At 33.9% G+C, this 27,351-nt stretch overlaps 2 protein-coding genes across 2 annotated transcripts in view; one reads left to right on the top strand and one right to left on the bottom strand.

Moving 5' to 3' along the window:
• The window catches only part of LOC114337968 (F-box only protein 11), a 74,699-nt gene extending 53,466 nt beyond the window's left edge, over positions 1-21,233 (top strand). The window contains exon 4 of the mRNA XM_050658622.1: positions 1,067-21,233. Within this exon, the coding sequence (XP_050514579.1) occupies positions 1,067-3,669 (2,603 nt within the window). The 3' untranslated portion in view covers positions 3,670-21,233. The remainder of the gene's footprint in view (positions 1-1,066) is intronic.
• The window catches only part of LOC114337971 (uncharacterized), a 126,145-nt gene that overhangs the window by 24,157 nt on the left and 74,637 nt on the right, over positions 1-27,351 (bottom strand). The gene's annotated exons all lie outside the window — the stretch shown is intronic.

The raw sequence follows: 27,351 nt of genomic DNA, 5'->3' as shown, positions 1-27,351 counted from the left end.
TGGAATTTCTAAATTTAGATTTTTCGTTATACTATATGTTCAGATTGTTTATATAACGTACATACTACAAAAGATCGAGACTCTTATACTTTGAGATGATTATAACATTTTCTGGGAGAAAAATTGCATTACAATGTTACATATCCTCAAAAATGACCAAAACCATAGACATATATAGACTGATAAATGAGCCTATTAGGTGGGAAGTCTTTATAATCGACGGGGTTTTCACGTCACTTTCCCACTGTCGCCGATTGGATGAACTCCGATTAGAAAGAGACTTCCCACCTAATAGGCTCATTTATCTCTGTCGCAATCGTCACCCATTTTAAGATAGCAGCGCGTAGTCTTTTTTTTTTGGATTGAGGTGGAACGCACTTAGCAGACTAGGGAAGGTGTCCCTAGTACTGTTGGACTCGGACAGGAGAGGAGAACACGCTAGGGCCCACAAACCAGAGTATGATTCATGCGTCCCTCATGATCCCCATAACCAGTCGCCTACCAACTAAAACCACCCCCTCTTCCGACCCGGAATATCCCTGGACGTGTTCTGTAGAGAACAATACATGGGGACATTCGATACAACGATACAGCAGCGCGTAGTCTGGATATTATGTCTATGGCCAAAACCCTCTATTTTTGCACTTTTAGGTTAGAATATCTCAGAAACTATATCCAATTTGGCAATTTGAATATCAAATTCACAGCCAGCGCGCAAAAAAACCTGAAAAATATATTCTGATCTTTGGGTCCGAATATTGGTCAAATTTTGTTGGCCTGTGTAATTGTACAAAATATTTTCAAAATATAGTCATTTATAATGGGTGTTCGGATTTCTATGACACTTAGTATAAGTATACTTTTCTGTTCCTACCCCCGCAAATGATTTTTTCATTATAAACCTTACGATTAATCTTACATATTTTGCACTTTCACTTAATTCAAAGGGTTGATGATTTTGTAATAGGTTACACCACTATGATGCTTATCAAATTTATGTATAATTACGTGGTGTTTAAAATTTCTTAGCGTATCTTATTTTAACTGTCCACTTTTCAAACTTTAGGTGGTGGAGCAGTACCCGCTCATCATTCCCCATATGATTTAAGGAGGAAGTCGCCATCCCACCACGATGGTCCAGGACCCAGTACTAGCGCAGCTACCGCAGGCTCTCCCACTTCTCCTGCTACTCCGACGATCCCCGCTCAAGGATACACTTCAGTCATGCTGCCTGCTAGAAAGAGGCCCAGAAGAACTTGCTCCGCATCATACGAGAATTGCACTAACACAGCTGCTCATTACTTGCAGTACGAGCTTCCAGATGAAGTTTTGCTCACTATTTTTAACTATTTATTAGAGCAAGACTTGTGTCGCGTTAGTCAGGTGTGTAAGAGATTTCAAGCCATTGCCAACGATACCGAGATTTGGAAACGTTTGTATCAAAGTGTATATGAATACGATTTGCCATTATTCAATCCGGCTCCGTGTCGTTTCGAATTTATAAGTCCCGAGGAATCAGATTTGGCTAATCCGTGGAAGGAATCGTTTAGACAGTTGTACAGAGGAATTCACGTTCGTCAAGGCTATCAGGATATTACTTTCAAAGGTCGTAATTTGGTCTATTTCAATACCGTTCAAGGAGCTCTCGATTACGCTGACGAACGTAGCGGTTCCAACAGTAGCACTGGTTCAGTATCTGGTTCTTGCAGTAATCATTCCGCCGAAGGTTCATCACAAGGAGCTTTAATCTTTCTTCACTCTGGAACATACCGCGGAGAATTTCTTGTTATTGATTCCGACATTGCTTTAATTGGTGCTGCCTCTGGAAATGTTGCAGAGTCTGTCATCCTCGAAAGAGAATCCGAATCAACTGTTATGTTTGTAGAAGGAGCGAAGAACGCTTACGCTGGCCATTTAACTTTGAAGTTTTCTCCAGATGTCACATCGACTGTTCCACACCACAAACACTATTGTCTTGAAGTGGGCGAGAATTGTAGTCCCACGATCGATCACTGTATTATTCGTAGCACGTCTGTGGTAGGAGCTGCTGTTTGTGTGAGTGGAGTAGGTGCTAATCCAGTTATAAGACATTGTGATATTAGCGATTGCGAAAACGTGGGCCTATATGTAACAGATTATGCACAAGGCACTTATGAGGATAACGAAATTAGTCGGAATGCTTTGGCTGGTATTTGGGTAAAAAATTACGCAAACCCTATCATGCGCCGGAACCATATACACCACGGGCGAGATGTTGGTATATTCACATTCGATAATGGTCTCGGTTATTTTGAAGCGAATGATATTCACAATAATCGAATAGCTGGTTTCGAAGTTAAAGCTGGTGCTAATCCTACAGTTGTCCATTGTGAAATACACCATGGACAAACTGGAGGAATATACGTGCACGAAAACGGACTAGGACAGTTCATCGACAATAAAATTCATTCAAATAACTTTGCAGGGGTGTGGATAACATCAAATAGTAACCCTACGATCCGTAGAAACGAAATATACAACGGACACCAAGGTGGAGTTTATATATTCGGAGAAGGTAGGGGTTTGATCGAACATAATAATATTTACGGAAACGCTCTCGCTGGAATACAGATCCGCACTAACAGTGATCCAATAGTAAGACACAACAAAATACATCACGGACAACATGGAGGAATCTATGTACACGAAAAGGGCCAAGGACTAATCGAAGAAAACGAAGTGTATGCAAACACTCTAGCTGGAGTTTGGATAACTACTGGAAGTACACCTGTTCTAAGAAGGAACAGAATCCATTCCGGAAAACAAGTAGGTGTTTACTTTTATGACAATGGCCATGGTAAATTAGAAGATAACGATATCTTCAACCATCTTTACTCTGGTGTACAAATTAGAACCGGAAGTAATCCGGTCATTAGAGGAAACAAAATTTGGGGAGGGCAAAATGGAGGTGTGTTAGTGTACAATGGAGGGCTTGGTTTGTTAGAACAAAACGAAATATTTGACAATGCCATGGCAGGTGTTTGGATTAAGACTGATTCGAATCCTACATTAAAAAGAAATAAGATTTTCGATGGACGTGACGGAGGTATATGCATTTTTAATGGAGGAAAGGGTGTATTGGAAGAGAATGATATATTTAGAAACGCTCAAGCGGGCGTTTTAATTTCAACTCAAAGTCATCCGGTATTGAAACGTAACCGTATCTTTGACGGTCTTGCAGCGGGTGTTGAAATTACCAACAACGCTACAGCTACATTAGAATTTAATCAAATTTTCAACAATCGATTCGGCGGGTTGTGTTTAGCAAGCGGGGTCCAGCCGATCGTCCGCGGCAACAAGATATTCAACAATCAAGACGCCGTCGAAAAAGCCGTGGCTAACGGACAGTGCTTGTACAAGATCTCCAGTTATACTTCATTTCCGATGCATGACTTCTACAGATGTCAGACGTGTAACACGACCGACAGAAACGCCATCTGTGTGAACTGTATTAAAACTTGCCATGCTGGTCACGATGTCGAATTCATTCGACACGACAGATTTTTCTGTGATTGTGGTGCCGGTACCCTCACTAATCAGTGCCAGTTACAGGGTGAACCTACTCAGGATACGGACACCTTGTATGATTCGGCAGCACCTATGGAGTCTCATACACTTATGGTTAATTAGGGGCTCTTCATATATTGGCCGCCTCCGTACTATGTTAGTATTTAGAACATCAAGTGTTCGAAAAGTACTGATTATTAGTGTGTTTATGACCGACGTTTTAATTTTATAATTTTTTCAAGCCATCAATTTGATTATCTATTTAAGCTTCCTATATATACGAAGTTCATTCGTAAAAAAGGTTTTCTACGCCGCTGAGATAGAGTGCGAAATGTTTGGAGAAATCTGGCAACACTGCCTTACACATCAACTCTCTCTCTCTCTTTCTTACCTCACCGCTTTCGCACTTTCGCCTCTATACATCGCTCAGTGTCGGCGTACCAGCCTTCGCAGATGGAGGTCCCGGTCCCTGTTACCGCCAATATGAAATTCATACTGTGATGCCTTTTTTAAATGCAAAATGGATTTCATCTGTTGACATTAATCGTCAGTTAATCGCAATTTATGGGCAAAGATGCATATCTGTTCAACATGCTCGCAAATGATGTAAAGACTTCAGTGAAGGCCGAACGGCAATTCACGATGAATCTAAAGCCTTCCGCTCCGATCTTGTCCGACCATTTACCATGTTGAACAGATATGCACTTTTACCCGTAAACTTTGATTAAGTGCCGATGATTGTCAATAGGTGAAATCCATTTTGCATTTAAAAAACGTATAACAGCATGAATTTCATATCGAAGCGACGGGACCTCGATCTTCGAACGCTGCTAGGCCGACACTGAGCAATGCAGCAAGGCGAAAGTGGTGAGGTTAGAGAGAGGAAGATTTGATGTGTAAGGCAGTGATGCCAGATTTTTCCCAGTACGTCTAATTTTTTCTCAGCGACGTATGGAACCTTTTTTTACGAATTGCCGTCGTATATTATATACAATTATAAATATAACAATGCTTTGTAGATGTGTAAATATTTTAGCTGCGCAATTTAGATGTAAAAATTGACGATTAAACAAGATTAAGCTTTTTTGTGGGATACATGTTGTTTTATTAAATATTGTAATTTTGAAAAACTCTAAAATCGAAGTGAAAACTTCTGTTTTAATTGGTAAATATATTTAATTAAAAATTCAAGTGAGACTACATACTTGAAGTATATCAACGACATAAACTCGATGAAAATGGATATAACTATCCGGGAACAGTATGTAGATATGTGTCCCGACTCGGAAAAACAATTACATGTGTCTTGGTCTGCAATGGAGTAGGCTTGGAGGTAATGGAGCCAAGACATATGTAATTGCTATTTCAAGTAAGGACACATGCTGTTTCTGGTAGCTATATCCATTTTCATTGTCGTTTAATTTAATACTAAATATGTAATCAACAATTTAAACCCAACCATTGTTTGGTTTTGCGGTTATTAGCGCAAGTAATTGCAAAGTTTACTGATGATGGACTGATAACTCCGAAAACGTTCATTCTGAACAATAATTAACTGTTGTAATCCATTTGCATTTTTAATTACACATTTATACCAATTACAACAGAAGTGTTCACTTTAAGTTGTGGCGACACGCTTCAATTACTATTTTGCTAATTTTAATTTTTAATAAAATTCACAAACCATATGCGTAAAGGGCCTGTTAAATTTTAAGAAACGAAATATATCAGTATTCAGATAAAACGCCTTCTCAGCTTATAAAGCACCAGATGATGATGGCCTGTTCAGTTTATGTATGGGAAACGCAAATTCCATAATAGATTACGGGACGATAAAGGGCCAGCCTCCTTATGTCAATAAATCAGTCTTCAACTTCTTTAAAAACCACAGAAATGTAAAACTAATGTTTTTAGTTCATCCACAGGCAGTCTGACACAAACCCTCGTCCCGCGAAGAATAACAAACCCTCTTACGAGATATAAGCACGCCTTTTTAACCAAAAATAAATAAAATATTTTATTGTTCGTTGTCTTACACTTATTTTAATTTCATTTAATCGATTCCGTAAACGGCCAACGGAACAAAGTAGTTTTAACTAAATGGTATACAGCCAATTCCCGGCAACTATCTCAATTTAGATTTTAATTTTGATCAGTTGTACAATTATTGTTGACACTCCTTTGTGATAATTTTCGCCAAATACTAAACGAAATTACAGTAAAAAAGACTGTCTCACTATTATCAAAGATCTTAGGGAACACCCTCTATATTGTTACAATTTTGGGCTCTTCTCGATTTCCTCCTTTGTGCAATATAAGGGTTTGAAGGTAGTAAAAGATAATTACGTTTTTTTATTAATTTCGTAGCAACATTAACATCCTGTAGAATTCTAGAGATTTGAAATTAAAAAATCTGTTTATATTTGTTCCGGTGGTGGGTGTTAACGGAATCAATTAAAAATAAGTGTAAACAACGAACAGTAATATTTGTTTTATTTTTGGTTAAAATGCGTGCTTATTCATCACTTAAGAGGGTTGTTTATTGTTTTGGGGCAGCGAGGGTGCGTCTGAACTGCCTGCCTGCTATGACGATACTGAAGAGACCATAACACGGTCATCATGTTTGTGGTTTTACAATATGGCTAGAAAAGGCAATAAATTACTACATCTGGCGTTTTAAAAGCTCAGAACCTTTCTGTAGCTTTAAGAGACGTCTTTGAATGCATTTCCAAAGTGCGTTGACATAAGGTCTGATAAGGTAATTAATTTATGGGGAATTCAGTTTGTCAAACTGAACACACGCAAAACATAATATGGTTAGGGATACATTTCGTTTCGTAAAACTTCTTAGCATCTGGTTTGTATATTAAATGTGAATTTTATATGACCGTTTTTGAGAAAAGTTATTAAAAAATAAAATTAGCAAAAATAGTAATTAAAGCGTGTCGCCACATATTCAAACAATTTTAAGTATAGCTACTATTATCCAAACTTCTTAAAATAGCGAAATATTTAATTTTGGTATACAGGATTGGAATAGACTATTTTGTGAGTGTATTATACTTCTTAAATGGAGCACTGAATTTAAACAGAATGTTTGATTATGCATCTTTTAATCAGAATAATGTATTTTTGACTAAATTTCCTATTTGAATTTGTCGCAAAATGTCATAAAGGAGTGTCAGTGGGTATTAAAATAATGATGAAAATTCGTTTTTAAATGTTTAAATAAAACACCCGGTATCGCATATATTAGCAAACTATTTTGTATATCGTCAAGTTTTGATATCAAAATTAGATATTTACACATATATTAATTAAACACCCTGTATATCTAATTGTAAGACTTTTGGGTGTGTGGATATTTTTTTACTGCAATGTTTTCGTATTTTTAAAGCACTACGCATTTAATTAATTCATTGAATCAACTTATGTAATTGAATCTATATAATAGTATCAATAAAATAATTTTTATACGTTTTTTTTGTGTTTTTACAGTTTTTAGTTACAATTTCGTAACGAAAGTAATTGTGTGATAAAGGAAATATTTTATTCATATTGGACATTTGTTTTGGGAGAAAACAAAGTTTTCGTATTTTGCAAGCTATTTTAAATATCCTCTGGATCTGGTTATAAAATCTGTATTTAACTTCTTCTAACAATAAAAAGATAACCTTCCTCTGAGGCCAAGCTAAAGGATATTTTAATTGAGGGGGCCAGACGTAAAAGGGTTTAAGTGCAGTTTTGATAGTTCTGAGATAATCAGCTTCAAAGTTGTTTGAGTTTTATAAATTCTAGCAGTCATTAAACTAAAATATGTCTAGTGTACAATGTACTATAAAATGATAAAAATATAAGGGTATATTATTACTATTACTATATCTTTCCTTTTTTTTTCAATTATTAAAAAAATGTACTTGAATCGGTGTATGGTGTTGATAAATGTTACTGGAAAAACGGTTCAAGTGCAGATGTTAACTACGTATTACTAATCATTTTTGTCCCAGCTGTTATCCACCGTGTAACTACATCTGGCACGTTGCATAATACTTAATTAGTCTTTAAAATTTGTCACAAATCTAATATTTATTTACTTGAAATTAATCCTGTATTAACATGTGTTTACACGTTACAGAATACTAAAAATTGTTTTGTGGTAAAATGGTTCAAGCGCACTTCAACCCGTTTATTACTATTTGTTTTTACAGAAAAGTAAAAATAGTTTTGTGGTAAAACGGTTCAAGCGCACGGTTAAACCTATTTACTACCAAAGCAAACTGCAATTGTTTTCAGTGAACTAAATGTAATGATGATAGGTGGCGACTGTAGGGTGAAATATGCTTAAATCGTTTTACGAACAAGTTCTAATACCATTTAAGTATGCGAATCTGTACTTAGAGTAAAATTTTAAAAAAAGTGCACTTAAGCCCTTTTACTTCTAACCCCCTCAATTATGGGTTTCCTTGTTTTCAGGTAACACGTCGTAAGTTTTTTAAACTTACTAAACAGTGCTGGGCAATCGCGTACAGTGCTGGGCATAGGCCTCCCTTAGTTCTTTGCCGTGTTATCTACACAAGATTGCTTGTAGCCGGTTTCCCGCAACTCTTACGTCGTCGGTCCATTTAGTCGGTGGTCGTCGTCAGATTTTTTACAGTTTCTGGGCCTCCATTCCACGATTCGTCTTGTCCACTGTCCATTTTGTGTTCTAGCTAAGTGCCCTGCCCAGTTCCACTTAAGTGTCGTGATTCTTTCGATGAAGTTTTGAACTGATCTTGTCTGATTTGTTGGTTTGTTATGTGGTCTCGAAGGTTCTCGAATTCTAAGCAGCTTTCTGTGACACCACATTTCAAAAGACTTCACAAGATTCAGAGATCTCACTTTAAGTGACTAGGTCTCAATTTTGTACATCAGAATTGGCCATATGTAGCATTCCAAGACCCGAATTCTAATAGTCCATGTGGTGAGACCGCTCCCGTCTGAAAAAATTTCTGATTCGGTTTCTTTGTGGATTCCTATTTAAAAATGTCCTCTTTAAACAAATCTGAAGGGTGCCGGGCGGAATTTTTGGCCAGACATTGTTTAAACAATTTTTTTAAACAAATACAAAAGATGACGTTTTTGCTCTGGAACATATATTTTTGGGTTTTTTGGGTCATTCTAAACAAGAAAGGTATCTTGTAATTTTTCTCAAAAATTGGTAGTTTTCGAGTTATAGGCGATTTAAAATCTGAAAAATGCGAAAATACGCATTTTCGAAGTTTAAAATCTCATATCTAAATTAGTATTTTTGAGGTTGCCAGGTACTTAAATTAAAGACTAAACATTCAGCTTCAAGATTCTGATGAGTGATCGCGTCTAACCTTAATTTATACTGTTGCTTTTAAATTGTTAAATATGCGTGTTTATCCTAATTTTTTGCCGGTGCGGCGCGCTCTATATCAAAAATCTCCTATTTTCCTCCGAAAAATAATTTTTCTAGATTCTTTGGGATATCTAAATAAAATAAGTTTCTTGACATTTTTCTCAAAAGTTAATAGTTTTAAAGTTATAAGCGATTTAAAATCCGAAAATACCAAAAAACGCATTTTCGGATTTTAAATCGCTTATAACTTTAAAACTATTAAGAAAATGAGAAAAATGTAAAGAAACTTATTTTATTTAGAATGTCCCAAAGAATCTAGAAAAAATATTTTTCGGGGAAAAATAGGAGGTTTTTGAAATAGAGCGCGCCGCCCGGCAGAAAAATCGGATGTACATGCATATTTAACAATTAAAAACCAACGGTTTAAATTAAGATAACACGCGATGACTCTTCAAAATCTTGAAGCTGAATGTTTAAACTTCAATTTAAGTATCTGGCAACCTCAAAAATACTAACTTAGTGATGAGTTTTTAAGCCTCGAAAATGCGTATTTTCGCATTTTTCAGATTTTAAATCGTCTATAACTCGAAAACTATCAATTTTTGAGAAAATTTACAGATACCTTTCTTGTTTAGAATGACCCACAAAAATTAAAAATATATGTTCCGGAGCAAAAAACGTGATCTTTTGTATTTGTTTAAAAAAATTGTTTAAACCATTTGTGCCCAAAAATTCCGCCCGGAACCCTTCAGATTTGTTTAAAGGGGACATTTTTTTAATAGGAATCCACAAAGAAACCGAATCAGAATTTTTCCAGACGAGCGGTCTCACCACATGGACTATAAGGATGAAAAAAACTTCACGACCAAGGAGGTATTTATCACATTCAAGGCATTCCGAGTAGCCATTGCTGCTCTTATCTTCACTTACAGGTCAGAGTTCCTCTTGATGTTTAATGTAGCTCCAAGGTATTTAAAACTTTCAACCCATTCAATAGCTCTATTATTTATATTTAAATAAGATTGCATATTGGATTGTCTGCTGAATACCATATATCTGGTTTTTGCTATGTTGATGTTAAGGCATTCCCGTACTCCTCTCTCACTCCATTTAATATATTCACCAAATATTAAAGCTCCTCTATAGCTATATTCTTCCTTGTTTTCAATTGTCTAACTTTATTTGCACCTCTGTTTCTTTATACAGTCTTTGTGTTATATTCACCCATTTCTCTCCAACGTGCATTCTTCTCATTGCTTTCCGAATTGTTTCCTGGGAACGCTATCATATGATCTTTACAACTAGATAAAAGTCATGTGTTTCAATATTTTTCTCTTGTGTTCATTCGTATCACTTGTCTTATTATTTAGAAGGTACCATGTAGAGCAAAAAAGTCTTATGACATTTTTTTCTAAATTCAACCGTTTGGCCAAAAAACCAAAATACATTTTGGTGTGCAAATTGAAATCTGACAACTATGTATACAAAAATCTAAATATAGACAATCACAATTCAAAAATAGTTGCAGCATTAGCCTTTAGTATTTACATTAAACCCTGTCTTCATCCTAAACAAACAAACAAATTCTTGTTTTGTTATTTTCTAACATGGGGTGGTATAATTATTTTGCAGGTGTACCTGTCTGACCTACATTTTTCTGGTGTCAATAACCTAAATCACTAACAGTTCTTGTACAGTGATGCCAAATTTTTTAATTTAATGAAAATAAAAAATTTTGCTTATATGGAGAACAATGTAATTTTTTTTGGAAACGGTTAACTTTAGAAAAAAATGTTATAGGACTTTTTTGTTCTACATTGTGTATTATATCCATACCTTAAAGGAACGCACTATTTTCGGGGACACCCTGTATAGCCGATTTTGTGTATAGGCATGCCATAAAATAACTAACGAAACGATGTTTGAAAAGCTTGCTAGAGCGTCACAAGATGACCAATCTATACATCGTCAAGTTATTATACCATCACATTAAAGAAAATTGTAACAATTAATGCGGTGGCAAAAAGCCGATCATCAACTTAACAATTTTATGTTGCACTGCTACATTTGACGCGCGTAATGAAACAAACAATTTGCTCTCTGCAAAGCTCGCGTTAAGGTACAGCGCATCATCAAATTGATTCTTTAACTGTCGGTGATTGTCTCATCACACGAAATATCATTTCTATTTAATGCAATAGTCAATTTTCAATTGCAAAAGGCCAGCCATCTTCGTCACGGTCTGATATTGTAGCTTGAGATTTTTGAACAGTGTTGGGTTTATTGTTGTGTTGCACATCTATAAACAGAATGGATAAATAAAATATCAATCCAGACAAAGGACACCGCACACATCTTATGGAAAATATAATATTCAAATGAAATAAAATTTAAATGAATAGATTCCAATCATTTCTTACCTTTGCACCAACTGTGAATTTTAAATAATAACGGCGTAAATTTATATAAATAAATCTAAAATCAAATGGGTATGTACATGAGTTAGAGAGAGAAAAGAGATTTTGTGAATGGGCAATTCCTAAATCGTTCTGCAGGTATTAAGGTCTCTTAAATTAACGCATTTCCAGTGACGTACTGCAAAATAAGGGTAACCCTCTCGCTGGGTTAAGCTGTTGTTCAATAGCGACTAGTCTAATCATCATAATCATCAATCCGTACGCGTACACTGCTGGACATAGGCCTCTCTCAGCTCTTTCCATCTATATCTGTTTTGTGCGGCTTGCATCCAGTTGCTTGCATATTCGGCTCATCTGGTTGGTGGGCATCCACTGCTCCGTACTGCTTCTTCTCATGGCCTCCACTCGACAATACGATTTGTCCATCGGTTGTCTGACAATCTGGCGACGTGTCCTGCCAGGACATTGTTCCAGAATCTTGTTCATTACCATATTTCGGCTCCATAAGTGAGTACAACAGGCAACACACACTGGTCAAAGATCTTTTGTGGCATATGGGTAAGTCCGATTTAAATATATAGTTCAGTTTACCAAACGCTGCCCAGGTTAATCCTATGCGACGTGGGAGCTCACACGTCTGGTTATCTCTTCCCAACCGAATTTCATGTCCCAAGTACTTACAAGATGCAGTCTGCTCAATATCCATTTCATCAACAATATTACGATTTAGCACCAGATTAGTCATTATTTGCGTCTTGTTGATGTTAATCTTTAGTCCGACCTCTAAGGAAGCGTGATATAATTTGTTCAACATTATTATTGCATCATCCATACGATCGGCTATAAGGACGATGTCATCTGCGAATCTCAAATGACTGAGCTTCTCTCCATTTATGTTGATACCATATTCGTTTAGATCGGCCTTCTTAATAAAAGTGTGTTCAAAAAGAGATGTGAATAGCTTTGGTGAGATGGTGTCTCCTTGCCGTACTCCTGGCTGTATACAGAATTTATTTGTTTGTTGTTCAGATACTAACTGACTAGAGACTAGACTAATAGTATTTACGAATATGACAGTTTTAAGAACTTCAAAAATGTGATTTCCATAAATTTTAATTAAAATTTAGGCCATTATTAATCAAAATTGACAGTTGGCGCAATGATATAAAAATGATTTTTCGAGAGGAATCTATTCATGTAAATTTTATTGCATTTTAGTGACATTACATTTTCCATAAGACGTGTGCGGTGTCCTTTACACAATAATTGGCGCAGTCATTTATTTGCATGTGGGATAAAACATTGCAAAATAGGTAATTCAAATGATGGTTTGATTTAATTGCGAGATTACAATGGAGGACATGTGTGTTTTTTAATTTTTAGTTTTACTTTAGTCGTTGTAATAATGAAAAGCAACAGCCTATTTGGTTGCGGTGGTTTTACGAAATATTTAGAATTAAAAGTATACGTAAAATGGTACGAGTTTTAAGGACATATCTCAAAGAATGTTTCGCATTCTTCTACTTTAAATTTTATAAGTGTTTATTGTTGTGAACATGCTTAGCAATATGAAACTCAAAGCACCATTTAATCTTAACGCTAGATCTACTACTACGTACTGTACTGTCATGTCTCGACATTTTTTGGAAACATTAATAGCCTAATAAAATAAAAAAAAAATCAAAATGTAATTTCGTACAGGTTGGAACAAATTTTATACCAAAGTTTAGGTCAATACAAAAGATATTTTCAAGAAAGTATTCAAATCATATAATGTGATAATTTTTTTAATTATTAAAAAGCATCAAATCACTTTTAGCATCAAGTGTTATACATTTTAGAAATGAGTACAAAGAGAAGAATCCAAATATCAAATAAAAAAGGTGGAAGTAATTTAAAAAAAAATAAGAGATGATACGGGGGATGAGAGGGTGCCTTTCCCGGCAAGCTTAAATATGGCATAATTTTCCCCCTTCAAGTATTATTAGACGTCTTTTTGCATTTTTTCTAAAAATCATTCAAAAGTTATTTGTTGGATAGTTTTATCTGAAAAACGCTATAATTATTTAAATAAATCAGGGGCTAAATTTAATTTAGTAAGTCTTAAAAGTGAAAGCTTTATCCTTCAACTATGCAGAAAAAAATTATAAAGACCTTCATAAAAATGTGAATTACATTTAAAAAAAGAAAATATTGTGCAAAAATGACCCCTTTTTAATTATTTAAGTAATGCTCCCCTTATATGATTTGGATACTTTCTTAAAAATATCTTTTTATTGACCTAAACTTTGATATAAAATGTGTTCCAATATGTAGGAATTACATTTTGATTTACATGTATTGCAATTTTATTTTACTAGACTATAAGTAAAGTAGTGCTACTAGCTAGCAGCTTGTAAACATTGTTGATTTATTTGTTTTTTATTTTACCATTAAAGTTGTTTGGCATATTTATGGGTAATATGGACTTTATTATACTTTGTTTATGGGTTCAGGATATCTCATCTGAAAAGAGCAACGGGAAATTGTGATATTATTAAATTCGTTCATATTTGAGTTCATTGCAGTTGTAGAAGATGCCCAATTTTCTTTTTTGTTCAAAAATAAAATAAAAACATGAAATTGAGAGACGTAGTTGAAAATAATTGTCCTAGTGTCGTAATTCAACTTAAGTAGAATCCGCTGAATAGACGTATCCAGTGCATATTAATATTTTTAATAATAAACAATATTCATAGTAAAACTGATTTTTTTATTTATACACACTATATTAAAATAATGAGTAAATTTTCTCGACTAATGCTAAAACGCCGTTATAAAAACAGAAAAAATTGTTCAGGAAAAGTGGGGAATCATAGAAAAATATTCTTATGACATTAAAATCTGAATTAAATGCCCCAGACACCAGATACAACAATTTAAAAATATTTCTGAGGAAAAGTACAGTGTTTTTGAATATTAGTTGCTAATTTGAAGTGGTTTGTTTGCTTCAAAAATCTTAAACGTTCAAGATTAGTTTGACTCTTATTAATTATCAAACAATTTGATCAGAAAAACCGTATTTTGATAACTACGTGGTAATAGAACATTTTGGTGGCACTTTTATATTTCATTCTAAAAAAACAAAGAGCTCTTCAATGGCATCCTTAGTTGATACTAAGACACTTATTTTTAGCTTACACGGTACTTTAGGACAATTAGTATTGTGTAAAACTTTTCGTGGTTCATTACTTAGGTACTATAACCGTTTCACCAGCACTTTGGTTTTGTTAGATGTTATAAAATATATACTAATAGCTAAAGTAAATAGATTAAGATGTGTTATTTTAGTGGCTACTTGAATAAATGAGAGTAACAAAATTTAAGTTAGCATTTAAAATATGTTGCCGAGCAACTATATTTTTAAACCTAACCTAACTTAACCTTAAATTCCCCGTCAAATTAAGACTGCCGTAAAGATGTTTTCATATTTAATCGCAATAATTGTTTTTATGGCTGATTAGAAAAAATTGAGTTGCATTAGCATTTAAATAAAAAAGAGCGAATAAACCAAATATTGTTAACCAAAACAAAGTATTGTTGTTTTAAAATTTTTCACGCCATCTTTTTATGTCTCTTTCCCCACTGTTGATATAATTTTCTGTCATATCTAGCTCTCTGACCTTATTAAAGGTGTAATAAGAAGTTAAGTCGAAGTTAAGTACCATGTTCGTTGTGAACGTTGATTATTAACATGGCAATTTTGGCCTTGCTTAAGGCACTTCTAAATAGTCGACCTATGTTAGCAACCATTTTCACAGATTTTGGAGCCACCAGTATCTTCTCATGCCTGGTCATAGCATGCTGTCTTTTTTCCTATTGACGTAGGCGGGACTGATCAAGTCTCAAGATGTGGCCTGGATATTCAAGTTTTCTTTGTTTAATTGTGCTCACGTTTTTTTTTCCTGTACAATCTATGGATTATCTCTATATTGGTGACATGTTCGGTCTAGGAGATAAGAAAGAATGCGTCGGCACACCCACATTTCGAATGCTTCTACTTGTTTCATGACCGTCTCTGTCAGCGTCCAGACACCTTACAGTAAGATCCGTAAAATGTAGCATTTAACTAGCCGTAGTAGGAATATTAAGAATATTATCCTTATATTCCTTGCATATAACAAGCCTTTTACACATGTGGTTAAATACTCGTTCCATTCTTGCCTTAATTTCTTTGGCCTATTCCTATTTTTCATTTACGTTGGTGCCAAGGTAAGCATCCATTTTGTCTTCTTGAAGTTGAGGTTCAGCTCATAAACCTCACTGACTGCATTAACCCTTTCCATTGCCCGTTATCATTTATCTGTTACTAGCAACAATCACTGTTTTATTGGTTGCTTTTTCCAGACATGTTTTAAATATTTCTTGTAGATATGAAGAGGAGTAGGGGACAAGATGGGCTGTTGGGCACATCTTTTTGACCCCAGTATAGGTTTGCCACAATCCGAATATCCTTGACGTTAATACACAATTGTGTCTTTCGTAGAATATCTTTTAGCCGTTCATGATCCACATCGTCAAATGCTTTTCTAAAATCCACAAAGCACAAATACACATCCTTATTAAAATAGTTAACATGATTTTATATATTTTATAAGGGAAGAAATTATACAAGAAAAGGTAAATACCTTTTGATGAACCGCTTGAAGCTTTAAGACCAAATAATGAAGGATAAAACGTTTTAAACCTAGTATCGTCTACTCAATCTTTTCTTTAGAGTAAAGGTTCAAAAGTGTTTCTCTTAGGGACTACTGAGATTTAACAAATTGAATTAGCTATTATTAATGTTAATAAAACAAATCATTTTACGATATTTTAAGGATATTTTAAAAAACTACAATGTCAACGGCTGCTTGACAGTTGAAACATTACACAGCTTTAGTTTCTTTTATTATCGTTAGGTATAGGAATTATGTCATTATAGGTGTCAAATAAAAATTAATTAAAATATGATATGAAATATCATAAATGTAATAAAATATGAATTGTTTGTGATTTTGAACTAAAAATGAATGCAATGTAAATTAAAAACTATAAACAAATAATATTGCCATATTATAGGAAAAATATCTTCTTCCCTATATCTAGGTTTGATGCTAACTCTTTATTGATCCTCTTGTATCTTTTTATGGAATTTCAGACATACTATATTAGTCCAGGGCGCATCTGTTTTGAGATGGACGTTGAAAGGTGACTCATATTTTTTGCAGAAATTTTTTGGAAGTAACTCATATTGTAATAAGTGAGTTATCCTTCCACTCAAACAGGTCCCGAACATTGTTTAAATAATTAAAATGTCAAAAAATGAAGGAAAAATTCGATTTTGTTCTTCGTTTTTTGATTATAATTTTAAAAGTATTCACTTCCGAGAAAAGTTGGAATGGCATTAAAGTTGCGCAATTAAATTGCCTACAATATTGGAATGGTTGCAAATTTTAAAAATTGTCAGCCTTGTTTCAAAACAACAATAATTGCGAAATAAACCATAAGAAAACAAGTATTCGCATTTTACGTTTTTCAACCATTTCTGCTACACGTAAGACCTTCATATTTTACCCAGAAAAAGCATATAATATAATAAAAGAATACAGGAAATTTCATTAAGATCGGTTTAATAGATTTTGCAAAATAAATATTGCAACCCAGCTTTAGCAAAAAAAAAATTATTTTTTCAAAATGTCGCAGGACTGAAAATAAAGCAGATAGCAAGTTGAATTGTTTTGCATATAGAAGAATACTGTACCTTTCATTTGCAATTTGTAAAATTAAAATCGGTTAACTAACACGGCGTCAGGAATTTTTTTTAAATAAACATTAATTTTTGGTGCTACGCTCAGGACAGCGGTGTTCGATAACACACAAGTTGATTTCCACCAAAATTTCTTCCAATGTTTATCTTAGATATTATTTTCTTTCTCTATATTTTGTTGTATTTTAATGTATTAATTCCACAAAAATCAAATTAATTTGACTATTGATTGTGATATATTGTTTAAACAATTGCAGACAGTTTTTGCTAAAAAAGTGTTATTTCAAAGGACAGAATATGTGTTTTTATTTTGCAATAAACAAATGTATTTATTTATATCGAAATGTACTAACAAAAAAATTATCGATCATTATCAAAGGTCATTGGAATGCCCAATCAGAGCAAACGTATCCGCTTGGAGCACCAAAAATTAATGTTTATTTAAAAAAATCCTGACGCCGTGGTAGTTAACCGATTTTAATTTTGCAAATTGCAAATGAAAGGTACAGTATTTTTCTATATATAAAAAAATTTCAACTTGCTATCTGCTTTATTTTCGGTCCTGCAACATTTTGAAAAAATGAATTTTTTTGCGAAAGCTGGATTGCAAAATTTATTTTACGAAATCTATTAAACTGATCTTAATGAAATTTACTGTATTGTTTTATTATATCATATAGTTTTTCTGGATGAAATGTGAAGGTTTTAAGTTTAGCATAAATGGTTGAAAAACGTAAAATGCGAATACTTGTTTTATTATGTTTTTTTCGCAATTATTGCTATTATGCAACAAGGGTGACAATTTTTTAAATTTTTAGCTAATCCCATATTGCAGGAAATTTAATTCCGCAACTTTTATGTCAGTACAACTTTTCTCGGAAATGAATAAGTACTTTTAAAGCTATAATCAAAAAACGATAAAAAAAATCGAAATTTTCCTTCATTTTTTGACATTTTGAGTATTTACACAATGTTCCGGACCTTTTTGAGTGGGAGGATAACTCAAATATTATTATTTGAGTTATTTTCAAGCAATTTCTGCAAAAAAATATGAGTCACCTCTCAACATCCAAATGTACTAATATTTTTACAGATGCGCCCTGGTCTATATGGAGATCATACGTTCTAACTTATTGGTGACTTTTTGAAATTTTCCAGTCCTTGTTCGGTTCGATCTGCTATTTCCAACTCTTTTATTTCTACCTGAACCATAACTTTCTTGGTCGCCCCATTCTTTTTGCAAGCTTAACACGTCTCCCAACCATTTAACGAATTACCGAGTTCCCAACCGTCTACTTTTGGTTAGTTCATCTCCATTATTTTTCTGCTGCGTTTATATATCATTGGATTTTTCTTAGGATCTACTTATCATAGATCTACATTTTTTTCTTCCTTCTGGTTCATGATCCATATTTCACATGGTTACAGTTATGTTGATTGAGTTAATGTTTCATATGTTCGTATTCTGTACGCTCTATACTCCTTTGTTGTCTTCAATGAGTTGATGATCCCGATGCTTTGCTACATTTTATGTCTTGTATTCCTTCTTTCTTCGCCTTCTTTATGTATCACTGTTACTCCTAGATACTCGAACTCTGCTTCTCTTCTTTCGGTGCTATATTAGGTACCCCTAACGTTAGCAATTACATTGACCAGTTGTTCACGGTCTTCAGCTAATCGGAATAGTTGTTCAGCACTGCGTATTCTTGGCCATCCTCTTCTAAGAACATGCTGTAGGTATGAAATTTTTCTTATTTTAATACTTTTCAGTAACTCATGAACGGAATTTGCTCTATTTAGTTCAGTTTCGTTGATCTGGATCGGCATCCAGGTTATTTGGGACACTCTTGTATGCAACCACATCTCAAATGTCTCTAAGCGATTGATCGTATCAGTCTTTAGAGTCCAGGTCTCAGTGCTATGTAGTATATAAGTTCCACTTGATCCAAGGAATATCCTTAATAATCAATTTTAGATCAATAAGTCAAAAGGCACCAAAGTTGCAGGTAGCTTTCAATGTAGAGGATTTTTATTGAAATAGTTTTCTTGAAATTTGGTATAAGGTATTTTCTCAAATTGGGACCAGACTCAAATCAAGGGTGCTCAATAAATATTGTTCATGGTTGACTGTTCACCTTGAGCTGTACGACAGTTTCGTAATCTTCTCTGTTGGTTTAGGGCCACCATATGTATTTCCTAGTTAATAATTGATTTCGTTGAGTTTTAATGTTATAGTCGTTATTAGGAAGATTTTTTTTATGATTTTACGTTCTCGTGTGGGAAGTGGTTAGAATATACTGCCACATTCTTCTCGTAGGTTTCTTGCATGCTTTAAAAATATAAACAAATTTTCAATTTCGTTTAAAATGAAATAGATCTATAATAAAAAATATTCACGAACGATATACAAGAAATGGTTGAATATAACTAAAATTATAGAAATATTTATTTTTTATATATTTTTTAGAACAGCATATTTTGCCAATTCTCTATTTATTTTCTCTCTGTTATATTTTATATTAACTCGAATTTGTTACTGAGTTGATTTTAGACGAATGATTCAGGTATTAGTAATTACTAAATGATTCTAACGAAATTTAGGTAGAATACAAATCCGGAACTCAAGTTCTCGATTTGTGCCTTTATTTATAATGTTTCAATTCAATATCGTGTTTACTGACTTTTTTGTTACAACATGCTTTTTAATTAGTACAAGAAAAGTAGGAAGCAGTTAAAAAATAGGTAAGGTTAGCGCCAGTTAGGAAGATATAAAGCCATGCAACTACTATATCCTAAACAGAGCGGTCTCATGCTTTTTATATTAATAAAACACTTACCAAAACAAATCATTTATTCTTCCTCATGATGACTTTTCCGGTTCTCTAAAATTGACAAGATGTACTGCTAATTCTTCTCTTTTCTTCCGAACGACGTTTTGCGAAGCATTCCAACACATTTCCTCCTAAATTCTGTGCTCTCTTAAATATTACTTACCTTTATGCCCTAAATGAAAGAATTTCTCGCACTTTGGCAAAGCCGGGTCGGTTTGAAATATGATATTACGGATCTACATTTCAAATGGTTCTATTTCTATCTATTTTTGTTAAGACCTTTAAATACCCTTATTGAATTCTCTTTGGAGGACTTCTTCTTTAAGTGCTATCTGCGCGACGGAGCTCAGTAATCATCATAGCTATACGGACTTGACAGACGGCTGCTCTGAAAAGTTCATTTGATGTACATCAAGTTGCGCAGCCACGATATTCTGCGTCTCCCTATGCTTCTTTTTTCTTTAATCTCCCTGCATAATCTTGAACCAAGTTGTAATTGAGATTTCAATTTTTTTATTTATCTTTCTCAGAACCTCTTTGCTGTGACGTATTCTATCCACGATATTTTCAGAATTCTTCTATACGTCCACAGCTCGAATGATTCAAGTTTTTTCATTGATGCCGCATTCATGGTCCAAGCTTCCACTCCATGAAACAAAGTCGAGAAAACGATGGCCAACCTAAATTTTAGCTCCAACTTCAAATCTTGTGCAGAGCACTCTTATTTCTAGTTAAAATTTGCTCTAGCATTTTCTATTCTGATTTTAAATTCCTTGAAGTAATCATTTGTGGAGTTGGTCATTGTTCCAAGATATGCTTATGCATTGTGTAGTAGGTTTCGAAGCAGACATGACACTTTGGCAATGTTGAGGGGGTAAGAGTACGGGTTCGCCCAATATTCTACTGGTTACCTACGCCACTGGCCGTGTGCCGAACCGAACACAACAAACCAGTCAGGTTGAAAAGACACTTAGTAACACTTTGCGCAAGTGGCAACACTATCTGGCGCTTACTGTATCCTAACGGTAATCCAAAGTGCAACATATATACCTCTTGTTTATAGTAATTTTACTTATTGAATAAAATGTATGCCAAACAGTTTTACTGGGCTGTACGTTGGGTAACAATCATATAAAAATTAAAAAAGGTCCGAGAGGTCGAATAATGATTTAATCAATATTTATGTAATTCTTTCGGTTTCTAAATAGTCGCAAAAGTAATTGTAGTTGTTAGGTAAACACATAAATGTATTAAATTAAATTGTACAATAAAGGTTATACTCTTTTCTAGTTGTGTTGTTTCTCTTGAACGATCAAGGCAGAATAAAAAACCCGCAGAAGAAAAACTAATTGAAACGGAAGATAATACCAGAAATGTGAATCAGTCATACGAAAACATCAAAGAATGTATACACGCCGCTGCCTTAGAAGCACTAGGGCGATATGAAAAAACCGTACATCGAAAACCGTATTGGTGGGATCAGGATATTTCGCAGGAAATAACAAAGAAAAGAGAATTGTATCAAAAATATCTGAACACAAAAAACGTGGAAGACAGAATACATTATAAAAGAATGCAAGCGAGGGTCAAAAGAAAAATATGTCGAAAGAAAAACGAATCATGGACAAAAAAGTGTACCATGCTAAATACATACATAGGTGGAAGCCAAAGTTCAGAAAGTTGGAAACTATTAAAAAATTTAAGAAACGATAGAAAGAAAGATATTATTCAGTCCATATCACCACAAGCTTGTGAAGGATACTTTGAAGATTTACTAACAGAGACAAGAGAGCCCTTCAAACAGATACAATCCAACGGTATACAAGGCGTCAGGTGGCAATCCGAGTAAATGAGAGAGAAGTCGAAACCATATGCAAACAGTTGAAGAATGGCAAATCACCTGGCCCAGGAAATATAGCTCCGAAACTCATCAAATATGGACCTAAAGTTCTAATTAAGCGGCTAAGACAACTTTTCCAGCAATGCTTGAATAACCATGAAATACCTGAAGAATGGAAAGAGTCACATCTGAGCTCTATCCACAAAAAGGGAGATAAATCAAAACCTGAAAACTATAGAGGAATTGCAGTCACTAGTAGTATCAGCAGAATATATGGAAAACTTATTAAAAATCGAATAGAAGAAGAATACCAAAATATGGAAGCCGAAGAACAGGCTGGTTTTCGCGCAGGTCGATCTACAATAGATCATGTTTTCTCCATTATTCAGATAATTGAAAAGAAAGTTGCTCGTGGCCAAGAAGTCCATCTGATGTTTGTAGACCTTAGAAAAGCGTATGATAGTGTCCCGCTAGTTAAATTATGGGAGGCACTGGAGAAAACAAATGTAAATATAGAATTGGTTGAAGCCGTCAAAACGTACTACCAACAAACAACAAGAATTAAAACGGGAAATCTCATAACACCTGGATTCACAGTAACTAAAAGACTAAGGCAAGGATGCTGTATCTCACCAACACTATTCAAAATATACCTCGAAGCAGCACTCGACAAATGGAAGAAAAAATGTACGAATATGGGCATACCACTAACGGACTCAACTTTGTACACGCTGTGCTTTGCGGATGACCAGGTGATCATCGCACATTACTCAGAAGATCTTAGTTACATGATGCGAAAACTATTAGAAGAGTTTACAGAGTGGGGCCTAAAAGTGAATATGAAAAAAACTGAATACATGAGTATCGGAGGAGAACAACATAGCCTCCGAGTAGATAAAAATCAAGAAATAAAATTATGTGAAGACTACAAATACCTGGGAGTAAAGATCACTCAAGACGGAAAATTAGATGCAGCTATTAAGGAACGAAATATACACGGAAGGAAAGGCATATCCTTACTGAACAACGTACTGTGGGATAAAAATATTTCTAAGGAAAATAAAAAAAGAATATATATAACACTAGATATAATAAAAAGCATCACAACATATGGATGCTAAGTTTGGCCCCTAAAAGACAGAACAGAGAAAATGCTTAGAGCAACAGAAATGGACTTCTGGCGCCGTTCGGCGGGAATATCTAGACGCGACAGAATAACAAACGAGAGAGTCCGAGAAATCATGGGAGTTACACATACTATTGTTGACGACATCAGGACGAAACAACTCAGCTGGTACGGACACGTAAGGATAATGCCGGAGAATAGAATACCAAGACAAATCCTCGAATGGCAACCAAGAGGAAGGCCTAGAAGTTTGAGAGGAGTTGATAGAGAAATCGGGACAGAGAACTCGAGGACGATCTATGGAATGACAGAACGAGATGGAGATTGGAAATCGGAAGACGTCGAAGAACGGTGTAAACCGATATTATATATACATATATCAAAAACCCGCCCATAAATGATACCTTTTAAAAGAAGCAGACTTGGATAACAAAGAATAATTTCAGAACTCTACTGGAATCAGACCGCATATATATTATGAAAATCAACGGAGAAGAAACGAATCACATGTTAGACAGGGATGTATACTATCTCCGTTGATATTTAATATGTACTCAGAGAGAATTTTTAACGAGGCTCTATACAAAGTAGACGACATCCTTCTAAATGGAGAAAGAGTAAACAATATTAGATATGCCGACGACACCATGGTGATAGCAGATAATTTAAAGTGACTTTAGAAGCTAATGGACAGAATCCACGAGTACAGTCAACAGTACGGAATAAACATTAATACCCAGAAAACGAAACAAATGATTATCAGCAAGGAAAATATAAACGGGGCTCATCTATACATTAACGGAACGCAGATAGAGCGCGTAAAACAGTATTGCTACCTGGGAATTATTATAAATGAGCAGTGGAGCAATGAAAAGGAAATAAAGTGCCGCCTAGGAAAGGCAAGAACGGTCTTTAACCAAATGAGCGCCATCTTCAAAAGCCACAATAGAGGTACTAGACACAAAAATGAGACATTTAAGACGTTACGTTTTCTCTGGATTGTTGTACGGAGCGGAGGCATGGACGCTTATTACAGACACCACTATTAAAAAACTTGAAGCATTTGAGATGTGGCTTTATAGGAAAATGGTGAGAATATCATGCACAGCAAGGATCAAGAACAAGGAAGAATAAAGAAGAAACCGGAGATTGTTTTTACCATCAAACGCATAAAATTGCAATATCTGGGACAAGTTATGAGAAATCAACACCGTTACTCCCTGCTGAAGTCCATATTGCAAGGTAAAGTCAAAGGTAAACGAGGGCCCTGCAGTATGAGAACATCATGTCTGCGGAATTTGAGAACATATGGTTTAAGAAAACCTCAACGGAACTGTTTCGAGCCGCAGCGAGCAAGGTTATGATTTCCAACATCCGAAAAGGATAGGAAGAAGAAGAAAAGGATACCTAGTCAAATTCAAATCCAGTGGCGAAGAATTCAAAGAATAGCGAAGTATGTTACATTCAAAGAGGCGTTAGATAGGGATGCATTATATCCCCGCTATTTAATAGACCACGGCGGATCTGTGAAAAAACCTCTATCTTTGGATGTAAGAGATGGCATTCAGATGTTTGCCGATAAAGTTAGGCAACAACTTTAATAATTATAATTGACTTATGCTCCTTTTCAAATATGACCGGAACATTAATAAAAATATTAAAATATGTGAAAATTTCGAAAAACATCAATTTTTTTCTACTTTCTTTGCTTAAAACTTTAAAACGATTCATTTTGGAACAAAGTTGTAGCCAAATAAAATAAAGATAATTAAATTTTATATAATATACCATGGTTAAAAATGTCTTAAATTATTACCCTTTCTGCAAAATAGCAACAAATACAAAATAATGGGTCAAAATAAACCTGTTTTTATTCAATGTTTTTCAACCACTTTGGTTGTACTTAGAACCTTCGTAATTCGCTTAGAGAATGCTTATAATATACTTAAACCATCCAACAAATTTCAATAAAATCGACCTAATAGATTTTGCATAATAAATTTTCAATCTAATTTTTTTTTTAAGTTCACATTTTTTTAAACTTTCTGAACAAAAAGTAGACCATTTACAAGTTTGCTAATTTTTTTGCATTTAAACAGGTGCTTTACCTATCTAATAAACTTTACAGAATTAAAATCGGATGATTTAAGCAGCCTCCGCAATGTTTTAAAGTTGTAAACAATTTTTTGGCTTATAAACAAATAGAATATCTCCGTTACTATTACATGAAATTAAATTCACAAAACGAAATTAGAAAATACTCGATACGACCCTTATTTTAAAAGTAAAAAAGTTGAATGGTGGGGACTAGTTCCTGAGATACAGCCGGTTAAAATAAGCGTCGTACCGAGTATGTTCTAGTTCCGTTTTGTAAATTTAATTTAATATAATAGTAACGGATAGATTCTATTTGATTATAAGCCAAAAAATTGTTAAACTTTAAATCATTGCTGATGCTGCTTAGATAAGCAGATTTTAATTCTGTAAAGTTTATTAGATAGGTAGAGTGCCTGTTTATATATAAGAAAATTAGCTAACTTCTAAATGGTCTACTTTTTGTTCAGAAAGTTTTTAAAACATTTGAACTTTTTTTTTAAATTAGATTGATTATTTCATTCATAGGAGATTCTGACCAATAGAGAGCTACAGAAATCTGAATTAAATCGATAATTTTTTATTATTTCATTCATAGGAGATTCTGACCAATAGAAAGCTACAGAAATCTGAATTAAATCGATAATTTTTGATAATCTCCCGTCGTTAAGTAGGTATATTACATCAGATGCCCTTCGTTGCTACGAAAAAATACATTCAGTGACATTAATGACAATTAATGTTTTATAAAAATTATAAAAGTGATGACTTTCTATCGTTAAATATTTATAAAAAATGTGTGTTTAATGGTACTTACATAAATAAATTACAATAAAATTTTGGTTTTGAACAGTTTTATTCATGAAATAATCGCAACAAATTGCACTCGACCTCTGAAATTAATATAGAATTTTTGCTCTCGTGACACTTTGATATAATTTCACTCGCCTTCGGCTCGTCAAATTAAAACTGTCAAAGTGTCACTCGGGAAAAATTCAATAATTTCAGAGCTCTTGTGCAATTACTACTGATTATTTATTATGCAAAATCTATTAATAGTCCAAGTAATGAAGCTTAAAATAGGACAAAACCTCGCAATTTTTACAGAATGGATCGATTTGTTTAAAAATTTGAGAATAAGTAGTGGATAGTCCAAGGATCAAAATCTATATGAAGCCGAAAGGCGCTTTTACCATGGGGGTGGTTGTCACCCCATCTCGGGGGTGGAAATTTTTTATTATATTTTGACCGCAAAAGTTAGTAAAAACATTCATTCTAAGCAAAAAACGTTCTATACATTTTTTTCATAAAATTAATAGTTTTCGATTTATTCGCTATCGAAAGTGTTAAGTTTTATATCGAAAAAATCAATGTTGTTAACAAGTTTTCGGCTAATAACTCCAAAAGTTTTCATTTTATCAAAACAACTTTACTTAACAAAAATGTACCTTTTGAAACAATAAACAAAACCGTTTCTTTTAATTTTTTTAAGACCAATAGTAATCGAGCTATACATTATTAAATGATAGCTCTTCTTGGTCAAATGCTAAATACTGTAGTTTCAAAGTCAAAAGACGGTAAAACTATGCATTTTTCGAGGATAACTTGTTCAAACTAATTTAAAGCATTTGAAAATATCTATCTCCAGAAATAAAAAGAAAGTCTTTAGCTCAAAAATTAAGTGACGTATATTGAAAAGAATGTTAGTCCCTACTTTTTTCAGCGAAAAAGTGATCCGAAGCAACCTCCTAATCACCACCCTAATTAAAATTAGTCATTAACCTTATTTGGTCTTCTTTATTCCTATATTATTAATAGGCTCTAGAAGTTTGACCGGCTTAGAATGATTAGTTTTTAAAAAAATGGAGTTAGAAGCGAATAACGAATTTTTGTAGTTTGAAAAAAAATGGCCTTTTCTTCAGAATAGAAAGATTAGCATCAGAGATACGAAAAAATGTGTAAATATGAAATTGTAGCTTATTTAATTCTCAAGAAACTGGTTTGCAAAAATTTTTACTACAGCAAAAATTTAGTGAGCTATGGATAATTAAAACTTGTAATAACATGCAAAAACCACCTTTACCAACCCTTTCAAAGTCACCTCTTTTTGCGACTGAGGATTTTAAAAAGAACTAATATTAATAGGCTTATAGACATTATAAAAACCTACAAAATTCTTTTTTGCCAAACTTGCTAAAATCAAAAATAGAAAAGTTACGGTTAAAAAATCAATATATTTTTTAGAAAAAAAAAGGAGAAATCCAATTAGAAGCATAATAATGTAAGTTGGCGGTGTTTTTAGTCATTGGCCTTATTCATTCTTCTTTATTTATGTATTATTAATAGA

The sequence above is a fragment of the Diabrotica virgifera genome, chromosome 8, assembly GCF_917563875.1.
Source record: "Diabrotica virgifera virgifera chromosome 8, PGI_DIABVI_V3a".
In the NCBI taxonomy this organism is placed as follows: Eukaryota; Metazoa; Arthropoda; class Insecta; order Coleoptera; family Chrysomelidae; genus Diabrotica; species Diabrotica virgifera.
Note: the sequence above shows the minus strand (reverse complement) of the source record. Positions and strands in the feature narration are given on the sequence as shown.